Source organism: Lissotriton vulgaris, chromosome 3_1 (genome assembly GCF_964263255.1).
Source record: "Lissotriton vulgaris chromosome 3_1, aLisVul1.2, whole genome shotgun sequence".
Taxonomy (NCBI): Eukaryota; Metazoa; Chordata; class Amphibia; order Caudata; family Salamandridae; genus Lissotriton; species Lissotriton vulgaris.
The window spans coordinates 591,345,042-591,360,186 of NC_141689.1; the positions used below are offsets into that span (position 1 = coordinate 591,345,042).

General features: G+C 48.8%; 1 protein-coding gene across 2 annotated transcripts in view; it reads left to right on the top strand.

Moving 5' to 3' along the window:
- Positions 1-14,478, top strand: part of RASA1 (RAS p21 protein activator 1) — a 926,777-nt gene extending 912,299 nt beyond the window's left edge. Inside the window, exon 25 of one of the 2 annotated variants that reach the window (XM_086960862.1) lies at positions 13,275-14,478. In XM_086960862.1, the coding sequence (XP_086816988.1) occupies positions 13,275-13,358 (84 nt within the window). In that variant the 3' untranslated portion in view covers positions 13,359-14,478. The remainder of the gene's footprint in view (positions 1-13,274) is intronic. The other variant, XM_086960861.1, reaches the window with a different exon arrangement.
- The last annotated feature ends 667 nt before the right edge of the window (positions 14,479-15,145 follow it).

Here is a 15,145-nt window from a genome sequence, read left to right on the forward strand (position 1 = left end):
GACACAACTGGCTGATCAATCAGCTGGGGCAAGGTGGTGTAATCACCCTTTGCTTTAGATAAAGTATACATATATCTAACCCTAAAAATGGACACATATACTCCTATAAGTCACTCCTTAACAATCCTGGAGTCAGAGTGCTTGGAATTATGTGAGATAGTGCTCTGACATGAGCTGAGCCTGTCTACAGCTTTCGGAACCAAGTCCTTTAGCTGTTTCCATGATAACGCTATACCATATACTCTTAAGTGCATTATAATCCTCGCGGTTATTGCTAACTTTGGCATAGCATTATCAAAACATGTCGAGTAAGGTGTCATACGAATTGGAATACTACCCCTTCCCCAATTCTGGTGACGGGGGTAGCATTCCAACCATTTAGAGGGACACGACATGTACCTAACTGTGAACCCCGGTTAAAGTTAACCCGAGCCTCAGCATCACAAAATGGATGCTGCCACCACAGACACAAGTCTGACCTCCTGCTGCTGGGAGTCCTTCTAGCGAGGGAGGCTTGGACAAAGGGTTTCCTGCCTTGGAAGGTGCTAGCACCACCCCAGACAGGATTTTGTGTATTGGGTAGGACAGGGCTGAAAGGAATGAGACATGCCTGGGGCACACAAGGTGTCCCTGTGCATACACCGGTCTAAACCAGTTTCTGGGGCTCTCCAGCCCCAGCTCTGGCGCAAGACCGGACAAAGGATAGGGGGTGTAACCACCCCCCTTCCTGGTCCCACCCATAGGAGGGTGTGGAGCAGGCCGCGACGCTTGCGACTCCCGCAGGGCCCCACGGTCCCGACGCCACCGGCGCCTGTGGGCCCGGCACCGCAGGGCCCAACAGTTCCGAAGACGCCGGCGCCTGTGGGCCCGGTGCCGCAGGACCCCACTGGACCCGCTTCGGGATCTGGGTCGTTGCCGGTGGACCTTACGACCCCTCCGCCCCTCCCTGGTGTCGGTCCGTCAGGTGTCGCCTCCGGCGCCGTCCTCGGGCAGCGCCGTCCCCGATGCCTCCTTCATTCCGGTTCCGACGTCGGAACGGCGACGCTGGGCGCCGCTTTCGACGGCGCTTGGGGAGTTTTACTTCAATAAACCGGCCCCATTAATTGAAACCCCTGAATATCAGGAGATGGGTGATGAGGAGGATTGGGAGGGGTCTGAAGACCCTCTGACCCGAGAGTGTCAGTCTCAGGAGGACTGGACAGGGGAACTTGGGGAGGCCGGTGGTCTGGACACCTCTCCAGACAGTGGTTTTGTGTCTCCTCCTACCGTGGCTTCGGAGGAGGGGGGCAACCTATAGTGTGGTGTTGATGAGGGCTGCCAAGGCCTTGGGCCTTGAGCTCCCCGTCGCGGCCATGAGGACTAACCTCCTCACTGAGGTCCTTAAACCGCAGTCAAGCTCGGCCGAGCCTCTTCTGCCCTTTAATGAGGCCTTGACCGACGTTCTTTTGGGCACTTGGTCCAGGCCCGCTACGGGTTCGCCCGTAGATAGGAACGTGGCCAGACGCCACCGCCCGGTCCTGGGCGACCCATGTTTCCTGTCCACCCACCCCACCCCTGAGAGCCTGGCCATCCAGGCATCCTGTTCCCAGACCGCATTCCCGTCGGCTCCGCCGGACAGGGAATCCAAGAGGTAAGAGCAGTACGGCAAAAAGATCTTCTCTTCCCTTAGTCTGGGACTGCGGTCTTCCAACACCGCATGCCTCTTGGGCCGCTACACCCACTCTCTGTGGGAGACTGTTGCGGAAGTGCTGCCAGAGTGTCCTTTGGAGGTACGGGCCAAACTCGGCAAAGCCCTTGTGGAGGGCCGAGATGCAGCCAAATATTCTGTCCGGTGTGGGCTGGATACCACTGACTCACTAGGTAGAGCGATGGCAACGACGGTGGCGGTTAGACACCACGCCGGGTTGAGGTCCGCCAACTTTTCGGCCCATGTTCAAAATACACTGATGGACATGCCGTTTGATGGCCGTCGCCTTTTTGGCGACAAGGCAGACCATGCGCTTGAGCGCTTTAAGGACTCCAGGGCTACAGCCAAGTCTTTGGGCCTCTTGGCCCCGCGCCAGCAAGCGGGTGCCTTTCGCTCCTTTCGTGGCCAAGGAAGGGGGGGCCCCCCACATGCTGCCAGCCACATGCCGCAGACTAACTTCCAGCGCATTGGCGGCCGTGGAAATCGCCGTGGAGGCGGTCGGGGACAACGGCGAGGCCAGTCCACACCTTCCCCCGCAACATCCGCCTCTAAACCCTCCTAGTCCGTGCTTCTCGGCCCATGTGACGCCAGTGGGGGGCAGGGTTCGCCATCACCACTCTCACTGGCGCACTGTCACTTCGGACAGGTGGGTGCTGCAGATCGTCCGGAGGAGCTACTCCCTCCCCTTCGAGACGACCCCTCAAGCCATGCCACTGCAACACCACCGCGTATCGGGGGATCATTTACGGCTTCTGCAGGAGGCAGTTACGGCCGTCTTGGCCAAGGGGGCCATCGAGCGCGTTCCTGGGCCAGAAGTAGGACATGGTTGCTCCTCCCACAACTTTCTGGTACCCAAGAAGGGCAAAGGGGGCTTACGCCCTATCTTGGACCTACGGAACGTCAACGGCTTCCTCCGGAAGGAGAAGTTCAAAATGCTGACTCTGGCTCAGGTCTTAGCTGCCCTGTACCCAGGAGACTGGATGGTAGCGTTGGACTTGCAGGACGCCTATTTCCACATCCCCGTCCTGCCGGCCCACCAGCGCTACCTGCGGTTCACGGTAGGCCACCAGCACTTTCGGTTTACCGTGCTCCCCTTCGGCCTTACCAGCGCCCCACGGGTGTTCACGAAGGTGATGGCGGTGGTCGCAGCTCATCTGCGCAGGTTAGGGGTTTCAGTCTTCCCCTACCTAGACGACTGGTTGTTGAAGGCGGGCTCGCCCCAGACAGTTGTCAGCCACCTCCAGACGACGGCAGGCCTCTTGCACCAGCTGGGGTTCTCCATCAATGTGCCAAAGTCACACCTGTGCCCCTCTCAGAAGCTCCTTTTCATTGGAGCAGTTCTCGACTCGGCGCAGTTTCGGGTTTACCCGCCCGAACAGCGGGTTCGGGAAATACAGGCTCTCATCCCAATCTTCCAGCCTTTATCCCGAGTCTCGGTCAGGTTGACGCTGCGGCTTCTGGGGCTGATGGCTTCCTGCATCCTTCTGGTGCATCACGCCCGTTGGCGGATGCGGGCTCTGCAGTGGGACCTGAAGTTTCAGTGGGCCCAGCATCAGGGCAACCTGTCAGACCATGTCCTGATCTCGGGGGGTACTGCGAGACAGCTGCAGTGGTGGCTCACGGACCGCGATTGGGTCAGTGGCAGATCCCTCTCCCTTCCCCAACCGGAGCACGTAGTTGTGACGGACGCGTCCCTCCAGGGCTGGGGAGGCCACATGGGAGAGGCAGAGATCAGAGGCCTCTGGTCTCCGGCGGAGTCCCGGCTCCATATCAACCTTTTGGAGCTGCGGGCGATTCGTCTAGCACTGAAGGCATTCCTCCCCTCTCTCCGCGGGAGTGCAGTGCAGGTGTTCACGGACAACACCACCGCCATGTGGTACTGCAACAAACAGGGCAGGGTGGGGTCGTGGACGCCATGCCAGGAGGCTCTGCGACTCTGGCATTGGCTGGAACATCAGGGCGTGACCCTGGTGGTTCAACACCTGGCAGGTTCTCTGAAAGCCAGGGCGGACGAACTCAGCCGCCGGTGCATGATGGATCACGAATGGTGTCTGAACTCGGACGTGGCGCAAGGTCTCTTTCTGCTGTGGGGAGAGCCTTGGTTAGATCTATTCGCCACCAAGCGAACGCGCAATGTCATCAATTCTGCACGTTGGAATTTCCAAGGCAGCACTCGCTCGGAGACGCTTTTCATCGCGAGTGAAGTTTCGGTCTGTTGTACGCCTTTCCGCCTATACCACTTCTGCCCACAGTGCTGAAGAAGGTCAGGTGCGACTGGCACAAGTCATCCTTGTGGTTCCGGACTGGGCACAAAGATACTGGTATCCTGAGCTACTCTGCATGTCAGTCGATCCCCCGATTCGTCTACCTCTTCAGGATGACCTTCTGTCGCAGCAGCAGGAGACGGTCCTCCACCGAACCTGTCCAGTCTCCACCTACATGCGTGGACATTGAGCAGCGGCAGTTGAGGCCATTTGACTTGCCTTCTGAAGTTTGCGAAGTGATTCTGGCTGTGAAAAGTTGGCCTGATATATGATGCTCACTAGTTCTAGTGATCACCTTGTATCAGTCCAAACAACCCTTATGGTGATTGGTTGTAAGTCAACCTTATAGACCAGCTATCCTAATGGTAGCATGGACAAAGCAGTCTTAGGCTAAACTCTTTTGGCATGTGAAGTCAGCTGTTTTACCACATATAACCCCTTGAATTCCAAATGAAAGGACACCACACAGGTAATTATGAAAATAAACAAGATATTTATTAACCCTTTCGCTGCGGCGGCTATTTCGCCGCAGCGCTAAAGGGGCGGGGCGGCCGCCGCATGCTGGTGACAGAACCGCTTCGTCACCAGCTACAGTTGAGCGGTGCTGGTGACGGAGCGGTTCCGTCATGGCCCGCCCCGCTCATTAAAACTGCCGCGCAGGCGCGAAATCAGCGCCGCGCAGGCGCGAAATCAGCGCCGCGCAGGCGCGGCGGCCGGGCCATGACGGAACCGCTCCGTCATCAGCACAGCTCAACTGTAGCTGATGACGGAACGGTTCCGTCATCAGCAGGGGAGGGGTTAACTAACAAACACCTCTGAACTCTTTATGAGATCAGAGGGCTAAGCACATGACAAGACTCTTAAGAAAAGTTAAGTTGCACAAGTTACAATGTTGCCCTAGGGGCGCAACAAACCATATACTAAGTAAATGGTATAAGGAAGTCGATTAAAGGAATGGAGCTGTCCAGAGGCCGTAGGATCACTGGGACTATACTACCCTAACTTTAGGTAAGTAATAGGAGGCCCACGGAACGCGTGTGCAAAGTGTGAACTAACACGCGAGATGCGTAACAACGTCTATGGACAGTACAGTTCAAGTAAAAGGTGAGTACGGACAATCCGGACTAGTTAGGACTGAAACGACTGTGGAACTGGACACTAGGAGAGTCAATCTACCCTTGAGCACTGAAATGCTCGTGTTACCTCACCCACAGGCTGCAGGAGCATAGGTGAGAAGTCGTGTCGGGTTCCGGCGTTGAAGTCTATGGAGCATGGAAGAAAAGATGCTGCAGGCGACCACGAGGAAGATGTCCGGTGTGATCCAAGGGTGGATCAGTGAAGAGGAGGACCTGAAAGCAGAGGGGACAATGTTCAAAGTCACTAGCCAGTGACGAGTGGAACCAGTAGTGGAACCAGATGTCGTCGTCGCGATCAGGTGAGAGTGGACGCTTGTCTCTGCAGCCCCGTGGACCAGGTGGTGTCTTCGACGACCAAGATGGAGGCACGAGCTGTCCCACGCAGGCTCTCGCTGTCGGCGGTGTCGGATCCAGATTTGGAGTCAACAGGCCTTGGCAAAGGCAACCCACGCGGTGAGTGGAAACGGCGTCTGGAGTGGACCAGGAGGGTCCGGGGTGCTTCTCCTTTGCAGGGAGGCAGGGGCCAGTCTGGAGCAACCAGACCAGCGGATTGGATTTCAAGGTTCGTCGTCTAGGAGGTCACTAGCCAGCCGGCAAGTGACGAGACAACGCGTCGAACAACAAACAGGCAGAAAGGCCCCACGCAGATCTCGTGGATGCTGGAGGGCTGGTCTTCCGTGCAGGAGCTGCTCGGGTCGGGGCTTCTCAGTCCCCGAAGCACTTCGTCGAGGTTACCTCAGAAGTCATGCTGGAGCGAAGTGCTGCTTCTTTCAAGATGGCCGGTCCCACGTGTCTCGTCGCACCCACGGATCTCAGCTGTGCTGCAGATGTAGGTAGAGGTCTGGGAATCCGGGTCTCGTCGGGCTCTGAAGTCTGGATCCTCGAGGGAAGACGACAAAAGGAAGCCGCTGGACGCTGATGGTGCCTGCTTGTGCAGGGTGGACACTCCTTGCCCACAAGGGAGATTTCTTCAGTCTTCTTGGCAGAAAGTCGAAGTCCAGAGTTTCTTCTTGTAGAGTTTCAGTTCAGGATTAATCTAACTTGGAATGGGACCCGCTCCTACCTTTATCCTGCTAAAGGGGGCTGTACTACGACTAGGTCCCGCCTATGGGTGGGACCAGGAAGGGGGGTGGTTACACCCCCTATCCTTTGTCCGGTATTGCACCAGAGCTGGGGCTGGAGAGCCCCAGGAACTGGTTTAGACCAGTGTATGCACAGGGACACCTTGTGTGCCCAAGGCATGTCTCATTCCTTTCAGCCCTGTCCTACCCAATACACAAAATCCTGTCTGGGGTGGTGCTAGCACCTCCCAAGGCAGGAAACCATTTGTCCAAGCCTCCCTCGCTGGAAGGACTCCCGGCAGCAGGAGGTCAGACTTGTGTCTGTGGTGGCAGCATCCATTTTGTGATGCTGAGGCTCGGGTTAACTTAGACCGTGGTTCACAGTTAGGTACATGTCGTGTCCCTCTAGAAGGGTGGAATGCTACCCACGTCGCCAGAATTACTTACTCGACATGTTTTGATAATGCTATGCCAAAGTTAGCAATAACCGTGAGGTTATAATGCACTTAAGAGTATACGGTATAGCGCTATCATGGAAACAGCTAAAGGACTTGGTTCCGAAAGCTGCGGACAGGCTCAGCTCGTGCCAGAGCACTATCTCCCATAATTCCAAGCACTCTGCCTCCAGGATTGTTAAGGCCTGCCATAGGAGTGACTTATAGGAGTATATGTGTCCATTTTAGGTTTAGATATAGATATACTATATCTAAAGCAAAGGGTGATTACACCACCTTGCCCCAGCTGATTGATCAGCCAGTTGGGTCAGATTTGGAGGGCCAGCCAGGGGTGGCATAATACATGCTGCAGCCCCTGGTAGGCCTTGGGTTCACTTATGCCCTGGGTACCTATGGTACACTGTCTTTAGGGGGGTAGTGAGTGTGTTAACAACAGTTGTTTATATCATTAGGCTGAATCCTTGCTCATATAGATTGAGTCAAAAGTTCATTGTTGTGTAGAAAAAGGCTCTTTATTGATTTTAGTAAAAACATGAACAGCCGACACGAGTTTCGCCCCCTGTGACGATTCGCGCCAGGGCTTTTTCAAGGCTATTTACAATTCAATTTGCTCATTGCAATTCTTCATCATTATTCGCACTGCTTTCCAACAAAAGTCCGGTTTTTCAAAATATGGATTTGTAAGGGGAAATCCCTAAGTTTCGTAGTCGGGAGCCTGCAGTTCATTCCTTCCGCACACGCGAAAGCGGAAGGAATGAACTGCAGGCTCCCGACTACGAAACTTGCCAGGCAGCTACGTGGGCCTCGCTGCACACTTTTACTAGACACTACTGCCTGGACAGCCAAGTCCGGAGAGATGGCTTTTTCGGCCGTTCCGTTCTCCGGGACTTTCAGGTGTGATCTTGGTTTGCAGACCCACCCCGGAGTTGGTATTGCTGGGGTATCTATTCTAAGGTAAGGAATCTAACACTTTCTTTCAGATGCACAAATTACTTTCCTACGGTAATGATATATCTGTAAGAAACAGTAGTTAGTGTTAGATTCCTTACCGCCCCACCCATCCTCCCCGTTCTGCGAACAGATATCTAGGGTTAAGGACATCCCTTTCGGGGCCCTAGTTTCATGGCACCAGTGTCGGCTTCTATCATGGCTCTACGTTCCTGGCGCGAACTGACGTCTGCGCGCAAGGGCGGCGTCTAGGTACTCTGACGACGTCATCCCGGCGATCACGACACCGACAACGGACGCGGAGCCGCAGACTACGCCTAGCGACGCGCAGGGGTACTGCTGACAAAAGCTTTCCGGATCCAGTCTGACGCCTGGGGATATTCGAAGGTAAGGAATCTAACACTTATTTATTTATTGAGCTTATAGAGCCCGACAGCTACCCAAAAAGGTTTTCCCGGTGCTGGATAGGCAGTGTGCTAGGGAGCCAACGTTTCCCACGTTACTGGAGTATTACTGATTGAAAAGCCAGGTCTTAATGGCTCTGTGAAATCGGACAAAGCTGGTTTCCGTACGGATACTCAAGGGGAGAGAGTTCCAAAGTGTGGTGCCTAGAAATGCAAAGGACCTACCTCCCATTCTCGCAAGTCTAAATTTGGGCACGTTGAAGTAGCCTTGGGATGAGGATCGGAGGCAACGTGAAGGAGTGTAGGTATGGACAAGGGATTGCAGGTACCGGGGGGCAGTACTACATTTGATTTTATACATGTAGCTCAGGTTTTAAACTTGACACGACTCTCCACCCTGAGCCAATGTAATTCACGGAGGTGCCCTGAAATGTGATCAGTTCTGTGACTTTTACATAGCAGTCTTGCGGCTGCGTTTTGAACTAGCTGTAGGCGTCTTGTCTCTGCCTTGTTAGCCCCAAGGTAAAGGACATTTCCGTTGTCCAGCCGAGAAGTTATAAGGGCATTGACCACAAACTTCTGGGTGTCGCAGGGCAGCATCTAGATAATTTTCTTTAGCCATCGCAGAATAGTAAAGCAAATGGCCGACACCGTGTTCACCTGATGCTGCATAGTTAAAGCGTTGTCAATGGTAAGCCCCAAATTGCGAACATGGGAGGGAGGGTACCCATCTCCGAAGGCCAGTGTTTGGAGCTCCATAGGTCATGTTTTTGACCTAGAATTGAGACTTCGGTTTTGCCTCCATTCAATTTAAGCAAATTGTCATTCATCCAGTTGGCTATTTTCCTTAGGCCTGACTGCAGGAGGAAAGTGGAACCCTTTTAGGATTAGAGAGGGAGAATGCAATCTGGGAGTCGTCGGCATAGGTGAAAAGAGTAAGACCTTCATGTTCAGCAATGTGGGCCAACGATATTACATATAGGTTGAACAGAAGGGGGATGAGTACCGAGCTCTGGGGTACTCCATAGGGAGACGCATACATTTTGGAAGTAGCTGTGTTAGAAAAGATTTGAAATGTGCGGTGAGTGAGAAATGAAGACAGCCAGCACAAAGCAGGGCCGCCGATGCCCATCAAGGTAAGTGACTTTATGAGTATGGTGTGAGAAATAGTATCAAATGCTGCGCTGAGATCAAGTAGAATCAGCACAACTGTGTCTCCTCTGTCTAAAAGATGGCGTAGGTTTTCTGTAACTCCCAACAGAGTTGTTTCGGTGGAGAAACCAGGACGGAAGCCAGATTGGGAAGGGTGAAGTATGTGGTTGGCCTCGTTGAACTGGGCAAGATGGGAGTGAATGTGCCTCCAAGATCTTGGAGAAGGCAGGCAGAAGACTACTGTTAACTACTAACTACTGTTTCTTACAGATAGATCGTTACCGACTGTAAGTAAACTTGTGCTTTAAGAGAGTGCCTTCTATACCGTCAAGGTTCTTAATGTAAGACCGGTTTCTTTACCGTTCTTGTTGTTTTCTAGCGATGCTCTTCGGCATTTATTATTCTCTTTCTCTTGAGCCTGGACTTTTTGGACTTTTGCCCTTGGTCCCATTGCATTCCCTTTGGTGCTGCCTCTTAACTGGTTCTGTATATTTTTCTTACGGTCTTATAGCTTTCTGCTCCCTAAGGGCTTCCCATATTGTTTCTTGGAGATCAGGCCTCTCAGTGAGCATTTTGCTTCACCTATCATTTTTGGATTGTCTGGTCCCTCTCTATCTTTTGGACCGGCTTCTCCTCTTTGGGGATCTTTGGTGAAGTCCGTTTGCATCCCTCCTCCAAGGATGGTATTGCTTGGGCATCTGATTCTAAGATAAGGCTAGATGTCTCTATCAGATGGACAAGTTTCCTACCTTCAGTACCTTCTTGTCTAGTAGCAACAGGATCTAGCCACAGATTCCTTGTCGACCTACCCACCCATCCTCTCTCTGCAAACTGAGGGCTCTGTTTTTGCGTAGATCCCCTTTTTGTATATTACTACTACTGCTGTACGTTCGTTCTGTAGTTCTTGTTACAAGATTTGTCTTTTTTTGGCACAGTTTCAAGAGACTGTTTCTCTAAGGGGCACCACGTTGTTGACACGAAAAGAGTCACAAAAGAAAGTGATGTCAGCTTGTCAGGGGAGGGCTTATATGGATTCCTTTGTAGTCTTAGTCTGGGTACAACGATACGGAGTCGCTGAACGCCGTCTATCGATGCACAGAGGTACTGCTGGGAACGTTTCTCGATCCAGTATGGTGCCTAACGAGGATTCTAAGAATAGGAATCTGCGGCTAAATCCTGTCTCTACCGGATAAGGTGTCACCGAAGGTAAGTAACTTGTCCAACATGTCTTTTGTATTTTTTCATTAAGAAAGTGGCTGATGGCATTGCATTTGCCCATGAAGTGTGGGTTAGTAGTGTCAGGCAGGATGTTGATACAGTACTCAATTGTTTTTAGTGTTTTGCTTCAACTAGCTGCTGTATTGGTGGTGTTGGTATCCTAGTTGAATTTAGTTGATGTGATGAGATGTCGGTGTGCTGCACAGAAGGACTTCAGTAATGTGAAGTTGCCAGGAGTTCTGCTTTTCTTCCATTTTCTTTTCTGTCTGAAGATGAAGGGTTTGTTATCAGCAAGGTCTTTGAAGTACCAAAATACTAAAGGGCTTTGCTTAATTTTTTTTAATTTTAGCCGGTAGGCACATGTTCACATGGTTTTCCAGAAATACATTGAAGTTGTTTAGAACATTGTTGACATCCGACATGGAAGTGGCAGGGTGAAAAATGAGTTCAAGCTCTGTGTTGGTGTGGAAAAGTCTTTGAATGATTTTATGGTATATTGCTCTCTTTTGTGTTGACCTCAATTTGTTGGTTAGACACTGAACAAAGTCATGGGGATTGGAGGTGGTCCGCCTGGTCTTAGAGTATGGAAGGGTTTATTGGATGATTGAGAAGATGCAGTCCAGGATTTGGCCTTTGGAGTGTATTGATCAGATGACCTGCTCTTCTACGTTGCTGGTTTCAGTGAGGTTCAGGATGGTGTATGCCTTCTCCCTGCTACAGTTGTATAGGACGTTGAAGACGCTGCAAATGGTGGTATGGGTTCTTAGATGAGGTGGTGAGGAGTTTTGAAACTTTGACTATGAAGCTGCTGTTTTGTCCAGGGGGCCTGCAGAAATTGATAATTGTATAGCGCACCACTCACCCGCAAGGGTCTCAAGGCGCTTGTACGAATACCGCTGTGGAGCCCATCCTGGCTTTCCCTGTGAGGCGTCCACTCCTGGGCATCCCCAAGGTGGAGTCCAGGCATCCTTAGCGTTGTGGGGGCCATGGTGGAGATTAAGTAAGCTATTGCCCAGAGTTGCAGAGTGGGACTCCATGATTGGAATAGGCACGAGGCGAGAATTATCAGGTCTGTGGAATTTTGAGCCCAAGACCCGCCGAGGCGGGGAATTGAACCCGGGTCCCGGGCTAGACCTCTGCATCAGGGTCTGCCGCTCTAACCATTGAGCCACACTTCTCCACTAAGGATGTAGAGGATGTGAGTGATAATGGACAGAACAACGAGAGTATGAAGTAGCATGTGAAGATCTTCATGAAATTGCATGTTGCCTAATTGCCTATGGTAAAGGACAAGGAAGACTTGTGGATGAAAAGTGGCCTCTTTCCTTCTTATAAGCATGGTCTTTCACATTGGACGTTGTGGTAATGAAGAAAGTAGAAGGACTTCTAGAATGTATCAAACCATGTTTCTTTGAACAGTGCATCAATGTTGTGACAGGTGATGAGTTGTGTGATTTCTTGAGTACTGCAGAGCATGCATTTATGAGCACGATTTGGTGCTTTTGTTTGATACTTTGAGAGTGTTTTATTTTAGTGGGATGTGTATGAGGTTGGGTCGGTGTTGTAAGGCTGCAATGTGAGTGTGTGGTCTAGGATATGTGGGGATGAGCAATTTATGATATGGGGTGAGTCACATGATTGAACCTTAACCTGGAATATGCTTGCAGAGGTAGGATTGAAGCAAGTTCTCTAACCAAAATGCCCTTCCTAGACCTAACATGCCAAGTCAGATGCCCTTGTCTATGTCCACAATTTGCTGGTGATGCACCATTAGTGTGTCTGAAAAATTTACTGAAGTAGAAGGTAAGAAGTGACGTCACTTTCTGTTGAGATGGATGCCTGGACCAGCTGCAATATCACTTGTTTTGAATGCTGGGAGAGCACCTAAAATAGTTTTTAAATTTCTTTTGTTGTGGCAGTATAACTGTGTGATGATTTTATGGAGTCTTAATACTGAACGTACACCTTTGACAAGCCAACAGAAGTCTAATTAGAGGTTTACAGTGGCAACATATTTGCATCCAGAGATATTGATATTTTTGGACCGCTATGTCCTTTAGATTATTCATAAAGAAATGTATGCTGTTATTCTTCCCCATTTGCAGCCACTGTCCCACACTCTCCTTAAGCCCCTTCCTTTCTAAAAGGCAAGAGCTTAAGGATGAAATAATGGCTGTCACTTTTGGCTGAAGGAGCAATAGTGGCCCACTTTTCCAGATACAGAGGGTCTTCAGAATTATGCAATGGCAATCACTTGTGGCCCAAGGCTCAATAAAGGGTTACTCTTCCTGAAAGAGAACAATTATACCACATGCAATACTTTTAAGTGCTTTCAAAATAAGGGGATATAGGACTAGTCCTGGACCTTCACTATCTGGACGAATTTGTGAAGAAGTTATAATTCAAAAGAGTCACCATACTACAGATATTGCAGACTGTAGACTAGCAAGACCAGATGATGTCTACACCTGCAATGTGCATCAGTCCATGTGCCAATGCAGTTGAATCACAGAATGCTTAACCCTCTTCAGAGTGGGATCCAGGAATTATGCAAATGTCATGGCATTAGTGGTAGCTAATCTTCACAGGACAAAAGATGTTGACTTCGTCCTGGAGAAATTTGTGATGTTGTTCAATTTATTTGCCCTACACAGTCCTATTTAATCCCAAGTAAGGCGTATAGAGGTCAAAGAAAATCATAACTACTTTGCATTTTACTGGATAGTCTCACAGTGTCCTTTTGAAACATATATGAGCCAGAATACTTTCGGATTCGTATCTAAATACTTTTTAATTCTTTGATTGCTCCAATTTTCTCGGAATTATTTTGCGATAGCTGTATTGTGGGCCATAGCATAATATCATCTGCATTATAATGTTTTTGTGCAATACATTCATTAATGTTTTTTCTTCATATTTCTACTTTAACTACTGTTTTGTTTTTGGCAGCATGTACTTAAGAAGCTCCTGGCAATTACAGAACTTCTTCAGCAAAAGCAAAATCAGTATTCAGCTTCAAACAACATCAGGTAGCAGCTTGTCAACCAGAATTTGCATTGATCCAGCATCCTGATCCCTGGAGTTTACGCAATATTTTGTCTTGCCAAAAACAGCACATGCTATCATCAGTGTGGTGTGCACAATGGAGAAGGAAAATACTCAGCCGTGAAAAATTGCAACAACGGTTTATGAGCTATTTGTGCAGGATACATGCACTTTTTCTTCTTGGAACCAATTTTCATGGACCTCTGAGCCTTGGTGTACTGAACACACACACAAACAGTATGCTGTGACTAATCCTGGAACTTAGTTAAACATTTTCATTGTATCTTATTGCCAAAGTTTTTGCTTCAATGCAAGAAAGAAGTCAACTGACAGACAAAAGAAACTCGCAGAGCTTTTTGAGAGTCAACTATAACTGGATTACAAACTGTTTTTATACTGTAATTTTAAAATAGTGACATTATTAGTACCGCTGAAGACTGTTTCGACCAATTTCATTTGTAGTTACATCTTCCCAACAGACCTTATATGCAAGACCATTCTTTGTTGTACACAGATATACACATGTATAGGTATATCTATACATATATAGTGGTCTGTGTAGATACATACATATTTATGAATGTTTGCATCTGTGTGTGTATATATATATATATATATATATATACATACATACACATAGACACACACCTACATTACTGCTGGAATAGTGTTTCATAAGAATGTCGACTGGGTCTTATCGACTATATTTTTTATTGTGACACTGATTTGTTTAAATAATTATGCATCAACGACTATGTATTCAGATAAATCCTAAAGCTTTTGTATAGTATTGACAGTTGTAAAAAATAATTTTCAGTAATATTGTTGATAGTTATACTAGGCATGCTCATGTTCATTAAACCATTTTGTAAAATAACAGCTGGTGTAACTTAATCCATTGTTAATGTATGGCATTGTCTTGTCAAGCAAAATGTCAATACTTATTTTGACTGCTTAATATAATTTTCGTAATTTCTCAATGTGTTGTACTTTCAAGGCAATCCCATATTTTTTAAAAACCAATGTCAATATTAATTAAACTGTGAATTTTTTTATCCTAATCCCAAAAGGAATAAAAAATGTTTGATCTGTGAATTTCAATAACAAAAAATGTGGTGTTTGAAAGCTTGTTAGAGGCGGATAACCCCTTCAAAGGTAAAGAAAGAACACTATGATTGGATAGGAAATGAAGAAAAAGAGATCTGCAGAAACCCACAATTGGCAAAACCTAGATTTGTATATTGTGTGCATATGGTATTTCAGTAGCGGGGAAAGTAGCCAAAAGGCAGCAGAGCATTGTACAGGATCAAAGATGAGCATAAGGTCAATGAGTGACCGGGGGGTTTTAGCTGGTTTTAAATGATTAATGAATATTAATTTGGTATTCTTTAAATAGGTGATTCTTTAACTCTTTCCAAAACTGGAGCACCATTGTGGAAATCCTACTGGATGTAGGGAGGTTTTTCCACCCCCTTGGCACATAGATAGAAGAAGCCTGTTACCTTGTGGTTTTTTTTACACTCCGTATGTGCATTCTGATGGTATCCAGGCTATGGGTGTTCTGAGAACCACCAGAGATGGTGAGTATGCCTGTAAGATAAGCAAGGGTGCTGCTTGTGATAGCTATATAAACGATGCATCTGGTTTACAAAATGATGTGGGCTGGTAGGAGAAGCCAATGCAGTTCTATCAGGATGGGAATGATGTGATCATATTTCCAGAGGGCCTGGATGAGCTATGTTGTGGCTTGTAGGATGCCCTTAAGAAGTGCAACT